The sequence below is a fragment of the Balaenoptera physalus genome (assembly GCF_965194825.1).
Source record: "Balaenoptera physalus genome assembly, chromosome: 17".
Taxonomy (NCBI): domain Eukaryota; kingdom Metazoa; phylum Chordata; class Mammalia; order Artiodactyla; family Balaenopteridae; genus Balaenoptera; species Balaenoptera physalus.
This window is the reverse complement of record NC_138895.1, coordinates 43,981,180-44,005,131: the sequence shown is the minus strand read 5'-3', so window position 1 is coordinate 44,005,131 and position 23,952 is coordinate 43,981,180. Positions and strand designations below refer to the sequence as shown.

The window sequence follows — 23,952 nt, the reverse complement described above, 5'->3', positions numbered from 1 at the left end:
CAAATCAATAGAATTAGAAATGAAAAAGGAGAAGTAACCACTGACACTACAGAAATACAAAAGATCATGAGAGATTACTACAAGCAACTCTATGCCAATAAAATGGACAACCTGGAAGAAATGGACAGATTCTTAGAAAGGCACAAACTGCCGAGACTGAACCAGGAAGAAATAGAAAATATGAACAGACCAATCACAAGCACTGAAATTGAAACTGTGATTAAAAACCTTCCAACAAACAAAAGCCCAGGACCAGATGGCTTCACAGGTGAATTCTATCAAACATTTAGAGAAGAGCTAACACCTATCCTTCTCAAACTCTTCCAAAATATTGCAGAGGGAGGAAAACTCCCCAACTCATTCTACGAGGCCACCATCACCCTGATATCAAAACCAGACAAAGATGTCACAAAGAAAGAAAACTACAGGCCAATATCACTGATGAACATAGATGTAAAAATCCTCAACAAAATACTAGCAAACAGAATCCAACAGCACATTAAAAGGATCATACACCATGATCAAGTGGGGTTTATCCCAGGAATGCAAGGATTCTTCAATATACGCAAATCAATCAATGTGATACACCATATTAACAAATTGAAGGAGAAAAACCATATGATCATCTCAATAGATGCAGAGAAAGCTTTCGACAAAATTCAACACCCATTTATGATAAAAGCCCTGCAGAAAGTAGGCATAGAGGGAACTTTCCTCAACATAATAAAGGCCATATATGACAAACCCACAGCCAACATTGTCCTCAATGGTGAAAAACTGAAACCATTTCCACTAAGATCAGGAACAAGACAAGGTTGCCCACTCTCACCACTATTATTCAACATAGTTTTGGAAGTGTTAGCCACAGCAATCAGAGAAGACAAAGAAAGAAAAGGAATCCAAATCGGTAAAGAAGAAGTAAAGCTGTCACTGTTTGCAGATGACATGATACTGTACATAGAGAATCCTAAAGATGCTACCAGAAAACTCCTAGAGCTAATCAATGAATTTGGTAAAGTAGCAGGATACAAAATTAATGCACAGAAATCTCTTGCATTTCTATACACTAATGACGAAAAATCTGAAAGTGAAATTAAGAAAACACTCCTGTTTACCATTGCAACAAAAAGAATAAAATATCTAGGAATAAACCTACCTAAGGAGACAAAAGACCTGTATGCAGAAAATTATAAGACACTGATGAAAGAAATTAAAGATGATACAAATAGATGGCGAGATATACCATGTTCCTGGATTGGAAGAATCAACATTGTGAAAATGACTCTACTACCCAAAGCAATCTACAGATTCAATGCAATCCCTATCAAACTACCACTGGCATTTTTCACAGAACTAGAACAAAAAATTTCACAATTTGTATGGAAACACAAAAGACCCCGAATAGCCAAAGCAATCTTGAGAACGAAAAATGGAGCTGGGGGAATCAGGCTCCCTGACTTCAGACTATATTACAAAGCTACATTAATCAAGACAGTTTGGTACTGGCACAAAAACAGAAATACAGATCACTGGAACAGGATAGAAAGCCCAGAGATAAACCCACACACATATGGTCACCTTATCTTTGATAAAGGAGGCAAGCATATACAGTGGAGAAAAGACAGCCTCTTCAATAAGTGGTGCTGGGAAAATTGGACAGATACATGTAAAAGTATGAAATTAGAACACTCCCTGACACCATGCACAAAAATAAACTGAAAATGGATTAAAGACCTAAGTGTAAGGCCAGACACTATCCAACTCTTAGAGGAAAACATAGGCAGAACACTCTATGACATACATCACAGCAAGATTCTTTTTGACCCAGCTCCCAGAGGAATGGAAATAAGAACACAAATAAACAAATGGGACCTAATGAAACTTAAAAGCTTTTGCACAGCAAAGGAAACCATAAACAAGACCAAAAGACAACCATCAGAATGGGAGAAAATATTTGCAAATGAAGCAACTGACAAAGGATTAATCTCCAAGATTTACAAGCAGCTCATGCAGCTCAATAACAAAAAAACGAACAACCCAATCCAAAAATGGGCAGAAGACCTAAATAGACATTTCTCCAAAGAAGATATACAGATCGCCAACAAACACATGAAAGAATGCTCAACATCATTAATCATTAGAGAAACGCAAATCAAAACTACAATGAGATATCATCTCACACCAGTCAGAATGGCCATCATCAAAAAATCTAGAAACAATAAATGCTGGAGAGGGTGTGGAGGAAAGGGAACACTCTTGCACTGTTGGTAGGAACGTAAATTGATACAGCCACTATGGAGAACAGTATGGAGGTTCCTTAAAAAAACTACAAATAGAACTACCATACGACCCAGCAATCCCACTACTGGGCATATACCCTGAGAAAACCATAGTTCAAAAAGAGTCATGTACCAAAATGTTCATTGCAGCTCTATTTACAATAGCCAGGACATGGAAGCAACTTAAATGTCCATCGACAGATGAATGGAAAAAGAAGATGTGGCACATATATACAATGGAATATTACTCAGCCATAAAAAGAAATGAAATGGAGGTATTTGTAATGAGGTGGATGGAGTTAGAGTCTGTCATACAGAGTGAAGTAAGTCAGAAAGAGAAAAACAAATACAGTATGCTAACACATATACATGGAATCTAAGGAAAAAAAAGAAAAAAAAAAAAAGGCCATGAAGAACCTAGTGGCAAGACGGGAATAAAGACACAGACCTACTAGAGAATGGAATTGAGGATATGGGGAGGGGGTGGGGTGAGATGTGACAGGGTAAGAGAGTGTCATGGACATATATACACTACCAAATGTAAAATAGATAGCTAGTGGGAAGCAGCCACATAGCACAGGGAGATCAGCTCGGTGCTTTGTGACCACCTAGAGGGGTGGGATGGGGAGGGTGGGATGGAGGGAGATACAAGAGGGAAGAGATATGGGAACATATTGTATGTGTATAACTGATTCACTTTGTTATAAAGCAGAAGCTAACACACCATTGTAAGGCAATTATACTTCAATAAAGATGTTTAAGAAAATAAAAAATAAATAAAGTCTATTAATTAACCAAAAAAAAAGAAAAATTATATAATCTGAGTATGCAAATGGATAGATGCCCAGTATAATTCATTAAGGTATTAATTATGATGATGGTACCTATGCTATGCAAGTTCTTAACCCTCAAGTGTGAATGCCCTAGTGTGGGATCCAGATAAGAATATTGGGTCTGGGCTTCCTTGGTGGTGCAGTGGTTAAGAATCTGCCTGCCAATGCAGGGGACATGGGTTCGAGCCCTGGTCCGGGAAGATCCCACATGCCATGGAGCAACTAAGCCCGTGTGCCACAACTACTGAGCCTGCGCTCTAGAGCCCGCGAGCCACAACTACTGAGCCCGCATGCCACAACTACTGAAGCCCATGTGCCTAGAGCCTGTGCTCTGCAACAAGAGAAGCCACCGCAATGAGAAGCCCGTGCACCGCAACGGAGAGTAGCCCCCGCGCCGCAACTAGAGAAAGCCCACGCCCAGCAACGAAGACCCAACACAGCCAAAAATAAATAAATAAAATAAATAAATTTAAAAAAAAAAAGAATATTGGATCTACATGTCATTTTCAGGGATCTTGCTTTTTTCTACTTCAGATTGTGCTTTAATGTTGAGAGAAAAATGATAATCCCACTTGCCATTGGGTTGTGCATCACTCCTGCTGAATTCTCCTGGAGCGATGACTTCACAGTTTCTTGGAGGCTTCCACTTATTTCACCCATCAGAGGAATGTTTATAGTTTTCATGTAAATTTTAATGGGCAGAAACATCTGTTCCCCATCCAACCGTGATGTCTCGTGTATACATGCGAATTCCTGGCTGAGCACAAACCATGTGTGCTGTGTATTGGATGCTCAGGAAAATAATGTAGACCAAGGACAAAGAGGAGAGGCGTCGAGAGGGAGTGAGGAGGAGAAAGGGGAAGTGGTGAATGGGTGAGTGGGCAGGAAAACTCTCCCTGCGCCAGCTGGTGGCGCTATGTGCGGCCTGTCCCTCCTTGGTGGTCTGGCTGGCCCTGGTGGATCCCAGGCCTACCCCCTTCCTCTGGAGCAGAGCCCGTGGGTCTGGTGAGCCACTTAGCTCCGTTTAATGGAGCTGCTCCCTCATAACAATTGTGGGCACCTCTTGCTCCTTGTATGGGAAAGGGCAAATAGGCACTGGCACGGCACTGTCCCGCAACCACTTGGCCTTCAAGGCTGGCAGAGCTGGCTTCTCCGTGTTTGCTCCTGTACCTCTAGAGGTTCTTCCCCACCTCCCATCACCTGAGCTCCTGCTGGAACTTTGAGATCGTGGGTAGGACTAAACAGAGCATTGGGACTGTCCTCCCATAGTTTGGAATTTGCAGAGGACTCCTGACCACTTTTTTGGCCCTACTTCTCATTCCCCCCAACATGTTCTCCAGCCACCTGAAATTACTTGTAATCCCCCAAATGCCCATACTTCTGAGTCTTTTCTGTTTTTTTTAACCTTGGAATGCTTCCTCTTTCCCAGCCCCTGTCCACATGGTGGTGCGAGAACATGCACAGAACACATGCACACACCACCCTGCCAACTGCTTTCTGTACTTCAAAACTCAAACTGAAGTTTTCTCTGTGACATTCTCTCTGACCCACTCGAGCATAGTTCATCACCCCCTCTTGCTGTCCCACTCTTCTGCACACATACTCTGTGACACTGTCTGTCATGTCACTTTGCAGTGATGGTTTTGGATATGAGGGCTCTGTCCCTGAAGTCAAGTTGCTTGGCTACAAATTACAGCTCCATCACTGGGCTGCGTGATCCTGGGCAGATTACTTAATATCTCCATGCCTCAGTTTCCTAATTTGTAGAATGGGGATACTGTTAATAATAACCATAAACGTTTGTTGAGAAAATTAAATGAGATGATACAGGTAAATCACTTAGCAAAATACCCGGCTCAATAAAGAGCAGCTATTACTATCAACTCCTCAGTTTTTCTTCCCAACCATCTTGTACGGGGACTGTTATGCACCCTGTATTCCTAGAGAGTGGTGTATAATAACTCTTTCACATTTGTTTGTGGAGTGGCATTGTTGAACCGATGGCTCCCAGTGGCCTACTCAATCGGGTTCATGTTCTCTGGAATCAGCAGTTGGGGTTCAAATCTTTACCAGTTGATAGTTATGGAACCTTAGGCAAGTTAATTAAACTTTCTATATTTTAGTTTAATCATCTGTAAAATTTTAATTATGATAGTACCTAGCTCACAGGTAGAGATAATCTACATTCAGAGTGCCTAGAATATGGAAAGATCTCAAAAAAGTTAGTTAATGTTATTCTCATTAATGTTATGAGTATTATTACATTTAATACTCATCTTAAATATCACTACTATAAAGTCTTTCTCAATCACTCTCTCTGGAAGGAATCTCATTCTTTAGCCAATCATCCAACATAATTATTAAATGCCAGCTATAATCCTGGCACTGTGCTAGACACCTGCTGTGCAGTGGTAAATAAATCATATATGATCTCTACCTTCATATAAGTTGGGGTTTGAGAGAGTGCTAAATCTCAATGTGTTTTCAAAGTTATCAACCCAGTGAGATATAGATTAATGAGACATAGATAGAGATCAAAATGTGAGCTTACTTACAACCATGTAGGAAAGGTGTTAACTGCCTATGTCCTCAACCCAACTACTGTTCATTCTTTTGGCCTTTCTAGATTTATCATTGAAGAATTCTTGGGTCACTACAATTGGCTAAATCAAGGCTTTAGTCTTAGGCTGGTTTTGACTCCGTGTGTTAAATAGTGTCATTGATTTTTCTGTTGCTGAAGGAAGGAACCTCAGGGAAAATATCATGTTGGTTGGGAAACCAAATATACATTTGGCCAAAGCTTTTAATGCAGCTCTTGGATGATCTTCTCATGGATTTGGTAATTTCTGGGGAAAGGAACACCAGACTTTATGCTCCTTGAGCATATGCTTCTGGTCTTATATAACTCTGTGTCTCTGGGGCTTAGGATGTTGCTTAGTAATAACAAGTGCTCAGTAAATATTTGTTTAACTCACATTGTTGAACAACAGTTTAGTTGAACATAAAATTCCAGTTTATTATTTTCCCTAAACACTTTGGTCTTATTATGTGACTGTCTACTTGCTTCTTGGCTATTTTTGAGAAGCCTGGTGTCCTTCTACTTAGTTGTCATCCCCCTATTCCCTGAGGTAATCTCTATTTTGAAGTTGGTGTGTATTTTTCTCATCCATGTTCTTATACTTTTACTAGATATATTTAACTATAAAATATTAGTGTGGGGTTTTAGAAAATTAAATAAATTATTACTCTTGTAGATATCCTGCAATTTGGTTTTTAAAGTCACCATTATGGTCTCAATATTTATCCAGGTTGATACAAGTAGGTCTAGTTCATTCATTTTCACTGCTGCATATTTCATTGCAAAAATATAGCACCGTGCATTTATTCATTGATGATCATTAGGTGTTTTCTGATTGTTGCTATTACAAACAGTGCTTTAACGAGCATCCTTGTGTCTGTCTCCTGTGTGATATAGAAGATGCACACTGAGAAGCAGAATCGCTGGGTCCCCAAGGATGTGCATATCTTGGATGTTGATGGTTGATATCCAAAGTGGCCTCCCAATTCACACTCCCACCAGCAGGGCACAAGTACTCTCCTTCTTCACATTTTCATCAACCTTGCTGTTGTCAGACTTCTGAATGGGTGTGTACTTGACCCCTACTTTATACATTGTCTCCAGTGTTATCATTCTCTTTTTACATATGAGAAAACTGAGGTTAAAGAGTGGCAAGCTCAGAGAAAGAATGAGTGAATGAGTGAATGAATGAATGAATATGGTGATACTTTATTTATTTGTTATTTATTATTTCTTTAACCAGAATATAAGTTCCATGAACCTAAGTACCTTACCCCTAGCCCTGCGAACAGGTTCTGGTAACAGGTAGATGCTCAGTAGTTACTGTAATGAATGGAGGAACCTGGGCAGTGAATGTCCATTTACTTCAGGAGCCTCCCCTCGGCCTTCTGAGCTACATTCTGCACTTACCCTGCAGGAGTTTTGAAGGAGCACGAAAGGCCTTCAGCAGCCTGGGCTAATGGAGCGGAGGAAGTATGACAGCTAAAAATTTTTTCAGTGGAAAATTAAATCTGCCCAGCAGGGGTCTGATGAGAAGCTGGGGCCAGCCTGAAGGAGGATGCAGCTGGAGGGAGTGTCCATCTGGATCCCACAGGCCTCTGGATGTTGAGAGGTTATTCTTAGCCATCTTTTCTTCAGTCCTTATTTTCTCTTAATCAGGGCTCTCTTGATTTTGCAACTGGAATCTTTTTTTCCCCTTCTGTAAAGCAATGATTTTCCATATAGTAATTCTTTCCTTCTTTAGACTTCCCAGAGGGGGTAGGAGGTTCTTTTTGTGCTCAGACACTTTGCACATTGCCTCCCACCCACCTCCTCCCAGTGCTTTTGTGGCTGGTGTAGACCTATTCTGTGTGCTGGATTTGACCCCAGATCCTTGTTTGTTTACAAAGGACTTAACCATACCACTCTCCTTACTAATTATTTTTTCCTAGTAACATCAGTAGGAGTACATTTCCCACCCCCCTGCCTCCCTCTGCCTCATGTGTCCTGATTTCTGCTGGATTCATTTAACGTGAGCCTTAAGGGGCAGCCAAACCGATGGCAGGTGGCCAAGCTCCAAGCCTCGGCTCCTGCGTCATCATTATAATCACTCGCATTGACATGGTGTTCTGTGGTTAACAAAGTGCTCCATGCTCAGAAGCTCTTTAGTCCCCACAGCAGCAGAAGCCAAGGCCTCTGGGGTTTGGTGACATCCCCAGGATCACCAAAGAGGAAAGGCCGAGGTTTGAACTTGCTTTTCTAATGCTGAATCCCCTATTTTTTCTTTCAGTCCTTGCAGGGGTCACAAAGGCAAGTGCCTTTGAGGGCCAGGCAGATAATCTAAATGAGAGAAGCTGGCTGGAGTAGAAGACATCAGGGAGTAGTGAGGACTGTGGGGGAATTAGAGAACATGCTTTGCCCAAAGGCATCAAAATGCAAAGCATTTAAAAAGCAATAAAAACCAAACCCATTTATTTTACCACCTCTTCAGTGTCCAGTCTATAACTTCTCTTTGTTGGTGGTGAAGATGGATGGTGTCACTTTATCACTGAGTAGCACTGACTTGGTGGTATGAGTAAGCATGACCTTGGTTGCAGTAAGTCTCTGGTATAGATGAGGAAGTATATGTTAAAGATTGAGTGAGGGCATCCCTGGTGGCGCAGTGGTTGAGAATCTGCCTGCCAATGCAGGGGACAGGGGTTCGAGCCCTGGTCTGGGAAGATCCCACATGGCGCGGAGCAACTGGACCCGTGAGCCACAATTACTAAGCCTGCGCGTCTGGAGGCTGTGCTCCGCAACAAGAGAGGCCGCGATAGTGAGAGGCGTGGCGCGCGCGCCGCGATGAAGAGTGGCCCCCGCTGTCACAACTAGAGGAAGCCCTCACAGAGAAACAAAGACCCAACACAGCCATAAATAAAAAAGAAAAGAAAAGAAAAAAAGATTGAGTGATTTTATGGCTTTTAGGATAGTATTACAGACCCAAGGATGTACATATCCTGGGCCTACCCATCATCTTACCTTCCCTAGAATTTTCAAGGGATGAGATTCAAAGTAATATGACATTTCTGGTTGTGCAAGTCCCTTATGCCTCAGTCCCAGCCCTGGTCAAAAGTTCTCCCCCTCCTTCCCCACCTCTTCCTCCCTCTCTCATCCCTTTTTGAAATCACTGGGTAGCTGCACAGGTCTCTATGCTGAGACAAAGAGTGATAGTGACAAAGACAAGAGAGGTAGTCAGGCCCCCAAAAGAACCCCAAGTTTACCTTCTCACCCAGGCATAGGACCCAGAGAAAAGACAGAGAACAGCGTGGTTCATGCCTTTAAGGAGAGAGAGACCTTCTCCATTAATATGGGGCCCAATGAAGGTCATGGGCTTTGGCCAATCAAATAAAAACTCCTTCTCTTTTGAGGGGGGTTAGGAAGGGGCTGGGCTGAGGTGGGGCTATCATGAGAATAGGGCTGAAGTGTATCCCTTACTCTAAACTACAGTGGTTAATACTGTGGATGCAGAGTGTGCAGCTCTGCTACCTATTGGCTCTGTGACCTTGAACAAGTTATTTGACCTCATTCCTCAGCATCTTCATCCATGAAACATGGGTAGATTCAGTGGTGACGAGGATGAACTGAGATAAGGTATGTGCATTGGTCAGTAAATATAAGTTCTTTTTGTTTGGAGTTCTGTGTCCTAGCTCCACTCTTTTCTCTGTTAGCTAAAACCTGAGGAAGCCTTCAAATGCCCGCAGAAGGAATACAGATGGAATAATTCATAGAACAAGAAACTACAATATTCTGCCAATTTTTCTTCTTTGGAACTTGCTATTTGCCCAAATTCCCTGATTCCACCTTTTTTTCTCCATCTCTATAACCTCAGATGGTCTCAGTGAGCTGGAATCTTGAACGAGGTAGCTGGGGCTCTGCCGGATAAGGCTTGGCTGTCAAATGTGCTTTGCGAGGTATAACTGTGACTTTTGTCTAAATATTCACTCCAACTTAACTGCCATTCAGTTGAAACTTTTCCTAAGTAGTTGTTTTCTCATCTGGCTTCTTGTGGGACAGGAAATTTAAGAAGGCAGATTCTATTATTCAAACACAACATTGCTGTACTTACCGAATCAACAGTGGACTGAAAGTCCCCCTCCCCCATCTTTAGAGCTGGTTTTCTTTCACATGCCTCACATATACCAATGGAAAATAGCTCAGAGTGGATATTGCCTAGACATAGAATTAGGTTCTTATTAATGGGAAGAATTAAGTTCTTATCAATGGGCAAAAGTAGAATTGAGAGGTAGATGATATGCTTATATACTCTGATTTATTCTTAGTTTTTACTGCACGTAATGTTTCTGTTGAGACCAGTTGACAGAGTCGGAGGCTCAGCATGGGAAAAGCATGGATAATTCTGAAGTACAAATGATTCAAGTGTTACATGTATTTTAGCATGGAGCCAGCGGAAGACTTTTGGATGGTGTCCTTCCCACCTTCTCTCTCTTTCTGTCCCTCCCTGACCCCCCACTCTTCTCCTTTCCCCACATCTGTAGCCATCCCCTCCTGGTTAAGCCCAGAAGGAAAACTCGATGGAAATGACGGAAACCATCCGGGAAATTATGACACCCAGGTTCTGGTTCCAGCTCTGCTAATTACTAACTGAGTGGTAGTCACCCCTCCGGGTATCAGCTTCCTCACGTATAAAATAAGTAGGAGGTTGGGGGGTGGGCAGGGCACGTAGGACTGAGAGATCGCTAAGTTTTCATTCCTCTGTGGATTTCACCTTTGCCAGCTTGGGGCCTGGCATGTCTCAGCAGCTGGTCACTTGGATAATCCCCAGAGCAGATAAGTGCTGCAGGATAGCGGAGAATGGGCCCTATTCACGGCAGAGTCCAGCCGCTCGGATAGATGCTGATGCCTCTGGCTGTTTTCCGGAGCCACCAGCCAACCTAGAGAAGAAGCTGGCTGGAAAAGTGGATGGATGGATGTATTAGAAAGGCCGGTGTCATCTCCAAACACAGTGTCTGAGAAATGCCCATGTGCCCAGAAAGAAGTCACTGAATCCCTTCAGCTGGTGCAAAGAGCCGGGCAAGCCAGGCTTTGAATCCTGACGCTGCCACTTAACCGAGCTGTGTGACCTTGAGCAAGCTCTTTGGCTGTTTTGTCATTTTTCTCCTCCATAGAGTGGGAGTGGCAGTATATCCACCTTGCCAAGTTGTAGTAAAGTTCGAGGTACTGCAGAGGCCTAACAGTCCCTACTGAGTATAGGGACTCAGAGGTACTCAGTAAATGGTAGTAGAAGTGGCTGTTGTATTACTACCCTGTGCCCTTTACTCACAGGACTCATTCGGGGGACTTGGGCCCCAGTTCTGGCTCAGGGCTCCTCCCATGGCTGGAGAACTGGCTCCAAGACCAGGCCCAGCCATGCCAGGGAGCCGGGCACAGAGATGCTGCCGAACGCGCCGCTGATTAAATTCCCTGATTGAGGAGCCTCAGCATCCCGGTCCAGAGCGGGAGCGCCGGCAACATTTAGCACAATCTGCTTGGATCCTTAATTAGGTTATTTTTCAAGACCTTTTCAAGGTCTTGTCCCCTTTCCTCAACTTCCTCTGGCCCCTTCTCTCTGGGTCCCAGTCAGAGAAGGGAAACAGAGCAGTGTGGGGCTCCCCTCCATCCCTCTTCCAGGGAGAAAGTAAAAGGAGCAGGAAGAGGCTGTTTTCCTTGCAGAAGATGCGGCTAACACAAGCCCTGACCGCTCAAGGTGGCTGCAGCCCCATCCGAAGGGCTAAATCTCCACGCGCGCCCGGCTGAGCCCTGTTTTGTTTTCTGGCGAAACTGGGTTTCCGATTCAAACCTGCCTCTTCCTCCATCCTTTATCGGGACAGCTCGCAAGTGTTTTCCTGGGAAGCGCGATTACGTGGCACTTAGCGTATTTTCTCACCTTCCCGTGTCCACCTGGTAAAAATAAAATAAAATAAAACAAAACAAAATAAAGGAGCCCGGGATTGAACTGTCGTTATTTTTTAAAAGGGGAGAGTGGGGTCACATGATGGCGAGTAACTGATTTAGTGAAGTGGCTGCAAGTCCGGGTTTGCTGCAGAGCCGGCCCCTCCCGGCGGGGGCGCTGACGTCACGGAAAAGCCCCGGCGCGGGTCGGCCGGGCCGGTATAAACCGCGGGGCCGCGGCGGCTGCGGGCGGCGGGCTCGGGCGGAGGCACAGACGGCGGCGACGCGCGAGCACCCTGCGCTCGGCGGCCCCAGCAGCACAGCGCTCACCGACCCTCGGACGCCCAAGTAAGCCAGGAGGCCCGCGGGGGCCCTCCCGACTTTGGAGAGGGGTGGGGGGGCTGGTTGGGGAAGGGGTGGGCGTTCCCAGCCCGCAGAACTTTCTAAGTTGAGAAAAGAGCCTTCGGAACGTGCTGTCCGCACTGTGTTTTTCCAGTTCGGGGGCAAAGTTTAAGGTGCAAAGGATGCCATCTGTCATCAGCAGGTTCCTTGCTTCAGTTCAGGAAGAGGGCCACCTCTTCCTACAGGCTGTGGTCAGAGGGCAGCCGTCAGGCTCTGGTTGTTTGAATTCAAGTCGGCCAACGGGGGCGCTGCTTGTGAGATTAAAAAACCCGGCTGATCATCGCGGTCAGGGTCGTGCTTAGGGTCATCGACGGGTTGGGGTGTGGAGCGTGGGGGTGAGCGTGGGAAGGGGAGGGTCTGTGCATTTCTCGCTCTCCCGAGTGGATCTTGCTGATTCAAATAAGAATGCTTCTACTTTATCTCAAGGAGCCTGGGAGTACAGACCTCCGTGCAAGGCGGGCGGGAGGTGGGGGGGAGTCTTGAGAAAGGGAAAGTTGTAGCAAAGTTGTTGAATGTCTTTGGGGAGAGTCTTTGACCTGATTTGCTTCAAAAAGGTGGAAATCTGAGTTGAATTAAAGAACTCTTGAAGCGGACATGGTTTAATCAGAGTGAAGCATTTTCTCTGCGAATTTGACGGGTCTGAACCTGAGGGGGTCAATTTCCCTGCCAGAACGACAAGGCATGGGGCTGGGATGTTTTAAATGTGATATCCGTGGGCAGGAGGGCAGAGCTGAGGCATAAACCTCAAACAAATTCTTTCCCCCCCTCAAATAATAGCTAATTCAGGCAGTTGGGGAACATCAGGGCAACTTTACTAAACATGGAAGTTCCAATAATCGCTTGTCCAGTCCAGCCAGGGGGAGTGATCTCATTGTCACGTGTTTCCCACTGAGGCCCACTGGATGCTGGTGCAATTAAGAGCCATGTTTAGACAAGAGCAGCTAACCTGGCCAGCTGGTCCCCAGCTGCATTAACTTGTTGCTTTTCAAGCCATCTCTGGAGGCTGTTGGTTCCTTCTGGCTGCCTCTGTGCCAGCTCTGAGTGGGGAATCCCAAGGCTTCTTTGAAGATGGAGGAAGCCCCAGGGCAGTGGGCGATATTAATGGTATTTTTTCCTCTTTGCAAATGACAATCTGCCCGAGGAGCTGGTAACAGTGTGTGTGTGTGTGTGTGTGTGTGTGTGTGTGTGTGTGTGTGTGTGTGTGTGTTCGGTTGAAAGCCTGTTGACTGCTTCATTGGTGTTCCTTGTGTTAGGGTTACTTGGGTCTCACCGCATTTAACAAAACATCACTGATGCCTGTGTTTAAGCCCCCTGAGCTCTCACTCGTGCTTCCTAATGCTAACACCTGGGCTGCTTTGCTCTCTAGGACCCAACGATGACTCTGAATAATGTCACCATGCGCCAGGGCACTGTGGGCATGCAGCCACAGCAGCAGCGCTGGAGCGTCCCAGCCGATGGCAGGCATCTGATGGTCCAGAAAGAGCCCCACCAGTACAGCCAGCGCAACCGTCACTCTGCTACCCCCGAGGACCACTGCCGCCGGAGCTGGTCCTCCGACTCCACGGACTCAGTCATCTCCTCCGAGTCGGGGAACACCTACTACCGGGTGGTCCTCATAGGGGAGCAGGGGGTGGGCAAGTCCACGCTGGCCAGCATCTTTGCGGGCGTGCACGACAGCATGGATAGTGACTGCGAAATGCTGGGAGGTAGGTGGACCAGCCCCGCGGGCTCCTGTGGTCAGCAGTGGTCCAGCAGAAAGAGCAAGTAGGTGGGTCATTTACCTGCAGAGTCGGGAACTGCGAGTATGCATTCTTGGCTCTGGCTCGGGAGCTGAGTCCCCACAGAAGCGCTGGCATAAGCCCCTGGGACAAGAACATGAAAATGCTCGTAGATAGAACCTGGGCCAGAAAGGCAATTTCTTAGATTCCAGCTCTAAAGGGACTGGGGAGACGGATTATAGAGGGCGGAGCCGGAGGGTCAGGATCCCACCTCTGGCTTTTGCCATTTCTGACCTGGACCTTTCAAGAACTGAGTGTAGACGCAGCCTTTTTCCATGGTGGTACCTGAAACCAAACCGATTTGAAAAACTGTTAGGATGAATTCGTTAGTTTGTTTATTGCAGTGTTAGAGGCTTTTGAGGGTATAAAATCATTTAAGATCTGTATTTTAAATAGCACATTTAAAAAAAATATTGAAATACAACAATGATGAAACATATACTTGTACAGAGTCTGACAGTTTTTCAAGACAACTTTCCCTGTACAATCTCATTTACAATATTTATTATTTAAGCCTTGATTTCCAAAACTCATTTGAGGTGACACAATGTCAGAAATTCACGTAGTCCTCAAATACGTGTAAAGCATAGCACTACATCCTGGGAAGTGAGATGAGGATCCTAACAGTCGATGGTTTTCATACAGCGTCTTTCAGCCGTGGCTCCCGTCTTAGACAAAGCCAGGGTCGCTGTGTGTCCCTGTTTGCAGCTGTGGAAATGAAGGAAGAACCTTCCAGTGCTTGTCCCAGTGGCATGGTCTGTCTGTACGCTCAGTTGCAACTCACAGCTGAATCACAGACTTCCGGAGTAGGAAGATGTCTTAGTGATGACTCGGTTCTGCCCTCTACTTCATGCATAGAAATCCTACTCCTTCCTCACTCCTGTCAGCTGATTTCTACTAAACGTTTATTCTTCCATTGTCCGGGAGTTCACTGCTTCATGAGGCAGCTCCGAACTGGCTTTAAATGATGACTCATTGATGGAACATTGATTTCTCTCCTCACTCCTGAAATCTCAGGGATGATAGCTAAACCCCATTTCAAGGGAGAAAGAGGGTCAGTATCTCTTTTTATGTAAAGGCCTGTGGGTGACTGTCACTATAGGAGAAAGGGAGGAGGAACTACTATCTAGAATGTGCATTTGCAGTGGGACACGCACTTTATTGGGAGCCTTATACTTACTACTGTTTATTTTGGTCCTGACATTATTCCTGTACTCATATGAGTAAACTGAGTCTTAGGGACTTTCCTAGAATCACCCACTGGGACAGCTGGAATTAGAACTCAGGATTTTATAATGTTAGTTTGGTGGTGTTCTCCTTCTGTCATTGATAGGGAACTTGCTATGTGCCAGGCACTGTGCTAAGTACTTCCCACAAGTATTTTGATAATACTTAGGAAAATTGAACCAATTTGGTATTAATATCCCTATTTTACAGGTGAAGAAATGGAAGCTTATGAAGTCAAGTGACTTTCCCAGGGTGAAAAAGCTAGTCCATGGTCTGGACAGGATTCAAAACTAGTTGTGGTTGAACCTAAATCCTGTGTTCTTTCGCTGTATTCAGCAGCCCCTGGATTTAGCATCCAAATGCTGTTACGTACTGTAGCACATCGGGCTGGGTACCGACCACGTGCCTGGCTCCATGCTAGGCTCTGGGGCACCCAGTGATGAACGAGGTGCACCATACATACCCTCTTAGGAAGGAGCTAAGTGTCAGTGGCTATAATTCAGAGCAGGATAAAATTATATGAATACCTGAAGAAGTAACAATAAAGTGCTTTGGAGACTGATATAAAGAAGAGACCAACCAAGAGTTTTGGTTTGTTTCTTGAGGAGGGAGGAATTGAAACAGTTGGTGGATAGCAGACTTTCAAAAATGTTTGTCCATTAGAGTGCAGTGGTATCTATCCAGAGGGCGGTATCCCCATAGGCATAGAGTATTAAGAAGATTGACCCATCCCTGAAACTTGGGAAGGCAGGCTTCTGTATCTGGGAAGCTTCTTTGTTTAATAGGGAGAGGGGGCAGTTGGTAGAGAGAATCCTTTCCATACCTCCTCAAAGAGGGAATCTTGGGCAACAAGAAGCTTCTCAGCTGACTCATCCTACCTAACGTGTCCTATCTGAGTAACTAAATTTGTACTGTCTAGGGTTACAGCCCTTACGTATAGGTGGCTGTTGGAATCACTAGTTGGCTTTATGTTTCCCAAGGAGAGGGTTTTCCATGGCATTTCACTGCATTGTTCTTTTTTCAGCATTAACCATAAGAAAAAAACTACACAATACTCTCATCATCATTTCTCCAAATAAAGATGGATGTTGTTAAGATTATATTGCAATAATCTTATGACTCTCTGTGCTCACTTAATGCCGTTCATTCATTCATCCATCCATCCATTCATCCCTAAACACTTACTGAACCTATACCGTGGAGCTTGATGTGACACTATGAGGACATACAAAGAGTCATGGGGCTTCTTCCTTAAAGATGCTTACAGTATATGCAGTAGAGATCAGATATAAATCGATAGGATGCAATAAGTGTCTTCAAAGAGGTACAAGGGCAGTGCTGTGGGAATTCAGAGGAGAAAATAAATATTACTTCTGGCTGTGAAAATCAGAAGAGGGTTCATGGAAGTGGTGGTCTCTGAGCTGGACCCTAAGGACCACTAAGATCTGGAAGCCCTGAGGTAGGTGGAAGGCATTGCACGTGTGCGCAGGGCGTACAGGAGAGAGCACCGGGCTCGCAGCCTGATGATGTGAGTTTGGACCCCAGTTTTGACACTGACTTAGCTAGGTGCTCTGGAGACAAGAAACTTACCCTCCTTAAGCTTCCTTCTTAGTAAAATAGGAACAATAACTACTTCAAAGTGTATTAAGAGGATAACAGGTGATAGCATAGTGCCTGGCACATAGTAAGTACTGAGTGAACATTAGTTAGAGCTGATTCTGAATCTGTTGTTTCCTTTCCTTGGGCTTATCTTCCACAACTGGACCTTTCATTGCTTGAAGCCCTCATCCACTTTGGTCCCTCTTGGCTGGTGCCCTGTGATATGTGCAGAGGAGACGTGAGCCATTAGAGGAGAGGCCAGTATTCCTAAGCAGGAGTTCCTTTAGGGTTCCTTGGGATCCTCTGTGCTCTGAAAGCTGAAAGCAGTTGAGAGTTTTGAGGGGAGAGGGATGCTGGAGCCTCAGAACTTTCGAGGGGCTGCCTTAGCCGGTTCCAGCGGGTAAGAGAACTCTGGGGCAGGTTCACACACAGCACTTGAGCCAGTCTTGAGCAGGATGGTCCTCCAAGCATAGTGGGGGTCAAATGCAGACAGACAAATCGAGGTGCGCTAGTCCAGGAAAAACGGCCTCAGACGACAAACTCCATCCCGCACCTCAGGATGATCTCTCTTGCTACGCAGGGTGTGAGTACACACCCCTGGCTTTCATGGAGAGGACCGGAAAAATGATGACTCCCCAGACCAGGTTACTGAAAAGCCTTATAAGCCAATAGGCCTTAACCCTTTCTCCATACACCTTAGCCCAGGGCAAATTTCAAAGGACTCTTCTAGAATTTTATATTCTTTTATTTCCCCTCTTCTCACCCAGTTAACCCTTGAAAAGGCTGAAAGGTGGGGACTAAGGGAGGAAGAGAAAATAGAGCTTCGGTTGCAAGCAGGTCCTCTCCTGGTTGCAGAAGGCTCTCAAGCAGGATGCTTTGAGTGAGAAATCCTTGGGGCATGTGGCCAGAGGTGATACATAAGCCCAGGTGCAGGGCATATGCACCAAGCAGGGCGGAGGTGTATTGCTTTAGGCTTTTGAGTTTCCAGCACAATGACTTTCAGGCAGAGGTAAGTCCGGTCAGAATGATCCTCTCAGGAACTTTCCAGAACAGCAAAGCAGTTTGGCCTTACTTTTGCAGCTGGAATCTTTAGTCCACTTTTTCTCTAGACTTCTACTGGTACCTCGTAAACCAAGAGAAAGTTTGAGTTTGCTTTTCCCCTTAGCTATTGGGATACAGTATGTTTCTGTCTGAACTACTAAGGATTCACATGAATCTCTTGTGCCTATTGTTGTGTGGTGAGTGATGAGCTGAGGGCAGAGAAAGTGCTTTTTTGAGTTTTCTGAGTGCAGGGAGGTCTTTCAGAGAAAAGAGAAAAACTCTGAGGTGGTAAGGGGCAGTCAGCTCCCCCGCCCCTCTGCTCCCATCTGTGCTGCTCAAGCTTTGATGCTTTGCACCTGGCTGTATAAATTTGCCTGTTGAGGTCATGAGGCCCTTACTCTCCAGTAAGCCAAATTAGACATTCCACTGCGATCCCATTCATGATACATATTGTGGATGGCAAACATGATGGGAATAATAGATTTAAAATCCCCCAGTGGGAAACTGTTAACATCATTTAGAAGAATGACACCTAAAGAGATGGGAAAACTGACAGAAAGACAGAGCCATTCCTGGCTAATTTTATTCTCATTTGTCCATATTTTCTTTTCTTTCCCTCTCCTGATTCTAATTCCTAGAGGAAGAAACATTGAACCAGGAGCATTGCTTTTTATAAACCCCTCACTATTATGAAACAGGAAATGTCCTGGTTCCTACAATGCAGGGCTCTTAAGCTAGGATTTACCTATAGTAGGGAACGGCAAGTATGGCAAGAGCCAACTTCCTCCATCTGAAGAAATGATGATAACAGCTAACATTTATTGCATTTCTACTTTGTGCCCAGGCTTAATATATGTAATTGTCACAGCCCTGAGGTGTGGATACTGTTATCAATCCCATTTCACATATGAAGAAACTGAGGCTCAGAGAACTTAAGTAAGCAGTCCTGAGCCAAATAGTTAATAAGAGATGGCACCCATATTTGAATTCAGGTTTGCTTGTGCTCACAAGCCACAATGCTATATTTATCATTTATTCATTCATTTGATAAGTATTTACTGAGCACCTGCAATCTACCAGGTGCTGTCCTGGGTGCTGGGGGAAATAGCAGTAAGCAGCATAGATGCAAGTCTCTGCCTTAACATTCTGGAAGGCGAGAGGGACAGAAAATAATAAAATAAGTAAGTTAAATGGATTCATGTTAGATGGCAATCAGCACAATGAAGAAAAATGAAACAAGGACGGGAGTAAGGATTATTGGTAGCAGAGAGGCGATGGAATTTTAAATAGATGGTCAGGGAGCACATCCCTCAGAAAGAGATAAGGGAACAAGCTTTTTCGATATTTGAGAGAACAGATTCCAGGCAAAAGGAACAGCAAGAAAAATGTCTAAAAATCATTATGAAGATCATAATTCTCAAATGATAAAATTCAAAACAGGAAACCTCATTGTGAAAATAGAGTGGGTATGGGTTCAACTGTGTGGAATTGATGGGAATCTCTCTTGCAAAAATCCCAGTTAACTCAGTTAATCCCCCCTCTGCCCTCTCCCACTGATTTTTCTGGGCTGGAGCTGCTCTGGCCCTTTGTACTGCATTCACCCTTCGCTTGCAGTCAATCTGGGCTCAAGTGCAGGGAGGAAAGTTTCCATTACTAAGTAGAGCTGGAGGCTGCACTTCTGTTCTACTTAAGATGGAAAAACAAGCCTGTTTATTCCTAGGGAACTGTATTTTTTTTTTAACGAAGAAAACTTCACCAAAGCAGGGATAGTTTCAAGATTTTTTTCTTGCACATCTCAAAAGAGGAGAAACGTCTCTGAGCTGAAAGCTCCTGAAATGGCCAGTGAATGTTCAACAATCACCCCACTGGAAGGTGCAGTGGGTTTCCATGGAAGGCTTATGAGCTGGGTTTACAGTTCTGCTGGGGCAGTCAGTGTTTCTCATGGCACCATCCATGGATTCTGAGTCAAAAGCAGTAAAGTGAGTTTATTCTCCTAAATGGTTTTACTATATAAAAGGTATAGGAATGATGAAAACAAATGCCATGCCTTTCATTTCAAGCATTTAGTGATACATGTTCAGAAGATATAGGTGTTCTGCTTATTACTAAGCAGAATACTGGAGGGATATACGTAGAATGTTGTTGAAGGTGATTAAAAAAATAATTTGCCTGTGTGAATATTTACACAGTTTACTCTGTATATTTACATAATTAATTGCATATTTAGTAAGTTTATTTTCTGGCATAATTTTCTACACCCCTTTACAGAAAAGTGTTGCCTATTTGCCTGCCTCCAGGATCACTGTTCTTTCTTTTCCAGAAGATACATATGAGCGAACACTGATTGTTGATGGGGAAAGTGCAACAATTATACTCCTGGACATGTGGGAAAATAAGGTATGCAGAGCCTGTAGCTCTCTGTAAATTCCTTCAGGGCCTGCCTTCCAACAGGCTGTTTAGGGCAAGGGTGATATTGCCCTTTTTGATGTTCCAGATGAGGTGGACTCATTTTCTTGATTAAAAGCATTTACTTCTGAAGAATGAAACTGTTCTAAGGAACAAGTCGTTCATAAATGAGCTTTGAATAACAAGCAAGTTGCAGTGATTTGCCCTTAGTTCTATTCAAGAATACAAAAAAGTGTATTTGTTTTAGGGAAAGTGCCAGTAAGTATGGATGATAATTTTAAACTGCATAAAACCATATTATATGAAGCTGACACTCTCACTACTAGTTTTCAACATTTGCTTTTTAAAGGTTTGGGGTTTCTGAGCCTATTTGCTAGACCTTCTGTTTATTAAGAACCCTCCTATGCTAACAAAAGGATTCTTAATTTTATCACTTAGGGGCAAAAGAGTTTTATGGGAGCCAGGAAAGACTCATATTTGGTAGCTTAAATAAAATTGGAAATATTGTTTGGCAGACTCTTTGTATAATTTATCAACTCAAGCTGTAGGAGGAATCATAAAGTAAAACTTTTTGGCATCAGTGCTGTCTGAGCTAGGAGTCTTTACAGCCACAGACATCTTGTAGGCATGGAAGACTGATGCCTTTTGGAGAGTTGGAATAAGTTTTCTTCCTTTCTCATATCAGCAAGGGTACTTTAGGATAAACACATTGTCTCTTTCAAACTAACACCTCATTTACCAGGCAAATCTGAGCTCATGGGAGATCTCATTTCATCAGGGGGAGAATGAGTGGCTCCAGGACCACTGCATGCAAGTCGGAGATGCCTACCTGATTGTCTACTCCATCACGGACCGAGCCAGCTTTGAGAAGGCATCTGAGCTTCGAATCCAGCTCCGCAGGGCCCGGCAGACAGAGGACATTCCTATAATTCTGGTTGGCAATAAAAGTGACCTGGTGCGGTGCCGGGAAGTGTCTGTATCAGGTGAGAGGAGTGGTGCCAATACCATAGAAGCTGTCTCTGGGTCACCTGCATTTTCCTTCCAACAGTTGTTCTTTCCTTCCTCTTTCATGAAGCTGGAACCAGGGACTTATTAAAATGCCACATGGAGTTTTATGCATACTCTCTAAGGTGCCCATGTTCCCAGCAGATCATCTGTTCTACCTGCAGGATTCCAGTCTCCCTATCCCCAAGGCTTTCCCTGGAATTCCTTTAGGGAAGAGGTCATGCTCAGGGGTTTACTGGCAGTCCCCAGCCTTTTCTCCTCATCCTTTCTATTCTCCAGGGAGATCTCAAGAGTCCTGGGAAGTGAAAGTAGCATCTTCAAGCAAGAAGGATGGGAACTTTGATTTAGGGGCACTGTGAGAGTCTCACTGAGATTAAGAATTCTACTCTGGTTGCCTCTAGTTCCTGTAGACCCTAGAAACACCCTCCCAGCCCTTACCCTTTGCTTCCTAAGTTTCAGTTAAGGCATCAGTCTGATGGTGTCACGTATCCTTTGTCGTACTTGGTTCAGCGATAATTCCTATTTGTTGAGTTGGCGCCCAAATGCCTTTGGGGGCCCTTAAAATTTTATTGGCCTAATACAGATTTGGTACAATGGTAGGAAAATAAAATACTGCATTGCCAGGCTCCACCCAGGAGAAAAGAACCCTGTTGAATACTTAACAGACCCAACCAGCTTGGGAATGTCTTACTCTTAGGAAATGACTGTCTACAGTAGTCATTTTTTTCCAAACCAAAACTTGGACACCTGGTCATTGAGCACAATAGAACATTTGAAAATGAGACTTTCAGAAAAGCTTGTTTGGATAGTTTGCCATAATTGTATCGTACTGTGCGAAATTCTCCAATTTTTTCCAAAATATCTCATCAAAGCTTAAAAAATTTTTTTTCAGAGAGGAAAGTCAAATAGTCAGATTCTTATTTTCAATTCAGGAAACTGACTCAGGAGAAAGAGTAAAGAACATGAACTTGAGAGTGAAGCAGGCCTGGATTCACACCTGCCACTTACAGGCTATGTGAACTGCCTCAAGTTTTTAAAGGACCACCTCTCTCCCCTCCAGTCTCATCACCTATCTGAAAGGGATAATGTATTCTTAAAGATTGTTGTAAACATTAAAAAAATGTTTATAAAGTATTCAACCCAGTTCCTTATGGGAATAAATTAAGGCTAAGGCTTTGACTAATTAATATTACGATATTTGATGAAATTGGACTTTCACACAGTGAATTTGGTGGGCCAGATCTAAAGCCCCTCTCTCCTGTTTCCAGGAATCTTCGTGTGAGAGTCTTTCCTTCTATTTAAACCCTGGGAGGACAGGTATCCCAGTGGCCTCCTGTATCCGTCGCATATATGACTGACTTAGAGTTCCCTCGAGGACCATTTAAAATTAAGACTCATCCAGCTTGGCTTTCTGTGTGTGTAGGGTCATATTCTGCAGCCCCCTGATTTTCTTCTCCCCTCCTTTCCCCACCAGAAGGGAGAGCATGTGCCGTGGTGTTCGACTGCAAGTTCATCGAGACCTCTGCAGCTGTCCAGCACAACGTCAAGGAGCTGTTTGAAGGCATTGTGAGGCAGGTCCGCCTCCGGCGGGACAGCAAGGAAAAGAATGAGCGGCGGCTGGCCTACCAGAAGAGGAGGGAGAGCATCCCCAGGAAAGCCAGGCGCTTCTGGGGCAAGATCGTGGCCAAAAACAACAAGAACATGGCCTTCAAGCTCAAGTCCAAATCCTGCCATGACCTCTCTGTGCTCTAGGCACCCAGAGTCAGCCAATGTCCCCCACTGGACATCACTGAAGGCCATTGGGACCCATAATCTATATTAGATTGGATTCTTAAGTATTGTTAGATGTGGCTTCCCCTATTGGTAGCTGGGAACTAACGTGCTAGGCTGATGGGCAACAAAATGCATGAGAAATGAAAGAGCTTTGTGAAGACTCAGTATTTATTTACAGGAAAAGCCTGACCTTTGCTACTTGAACACCCAAGACTCATTAGGGGACATGGTTGGTATTCACATGTGTTTCCTCTCTCCTTTGGCTAGTAGAGAATTGAAGCCTGCAAAATGATGCCTAGACAAGAATTTTTCATTATTCAAATTTTGCCTGGTGTTCTGTTATGTGAATTTGAGGCCAATCAGTGGGTCATAAACAAATATAGGAAAGCCATCAAAGGAATTTTTCAAAGGAGGGAGAACTTCTTTCTCTGTACCTTATATTTGTGGAGCTAGGATTGCAGAACTGGGTTCATCACGATCATCACTGTTATTGCTCCATGAAGCTGTGAAAAGACATGATGGACTTGCTGGAAACTAAAGCTTAGTAAACAATTTTTGTTCAGTGCCCACAGTCAGAGATCCAGAAGTCTATAGAATTGGGAACTGCTACATGTACCACTAATGGGTTCAAAAATTATATCTTTACTACTGTTGTCTTCTAATTTTTTATTTAAAGGAAAATTATTTTAATCAAATTCTATTTAGTCAAACCACGTTTTATGTTGCATTATTTTTAAAATCATAGGGCCATCATAAAAAAGTATTTTTAAAATCTAAATTATTGAGAAACTGGAGTGCAAAATATCAAATTTTTGAATATAATCGAAGGTCTGAAGTTTTATAAAACACAAAACATAAATACTTCCAGCATTTTGGGTTGACCCTTTTATGCCACAGCTCTGCTCTATTTATTATTATTTTGCAAAATAACAACCATTTTAACATTTGATAAAGCATATTTATGAACATGTTTCTTAATAAGAAAAATGCCCATTTTATTACCATTTTCTATCTTTTTCAGAATATTCAAGTTTTTACCTATATGTCTTATAATAAAATAAATAAAATCTTTGAAAAGAAAGGCATTCCTAAATGTTTTTCCTCCAGACTCAAGATGATTATGA

General features: G+C 43.9%; 1 protein-coding gene across 2 annotated transcripts; it reads left to right on the top strand.

Annotated features, from left to right (window-relative positions):
- Positions 1-11,795: 11,795 nt before the first annotated feature.
- Positions 11,796-23,480, top strand: GEM (GTP binding protein overexpressed in skeletal muscle). Of its 2 annotated transcripts, none has more exons than XM_082433449.1 (5): positions 11,796-11,945; positions 13,366-13,705; positions 19,965-20,041; positions 20,829-21,033; positions 22,530-23,480. In XM_082433449.1, exons 2-5 carry the CDS (start codon positions 13,375-13,377, stop codon positions 22,805-22,807), a joined length of 891 nt encoding a protein of 296 aa, XP_082289575.1. In that variant the 5' UTR covers positions 11,796-11,945; positions 13,366-13,374; the 3' UTR covers positions 22,808-23,480. The 2 variants fall into 2 exon arrangements, with proteins under 2 accessions (XP_082289575.1, XP_082289574.1); XM_082433448.1 differs by lacking the exon at positions 11,796-11,945 and adding an exon at positions 12,900-13,103.
- Positions 23,481-23,952: the final 472 nt, after the last annotated feature.

What these genes read in the sequence shown, in the direction of transcription:
- GEM (XM_082433448.1), top strand. Translation starts at nt 13,068, where the DNA reads ATGGAGGAAGCCCCAGGGCAGTGGGCGATATTAATG. An exon ending in GGCAGTGGGCGATATTAATG is followed by an intron (nt 13,104 to 13,365) that starts GTATTTTTTCCT and finishes TTTGCTCTCTAG; the next exon opens with GACCCAACGATGACTCTGAA. An exon ending in TGACTGCGAAATGCTGGGAG is followed by an intron (nt 13,706 to 19,964) that starts GTAGGTGGACCA and finishes TTTCTTTTCCAG; the next exon opens with AAGATACATATGAGCGAACA.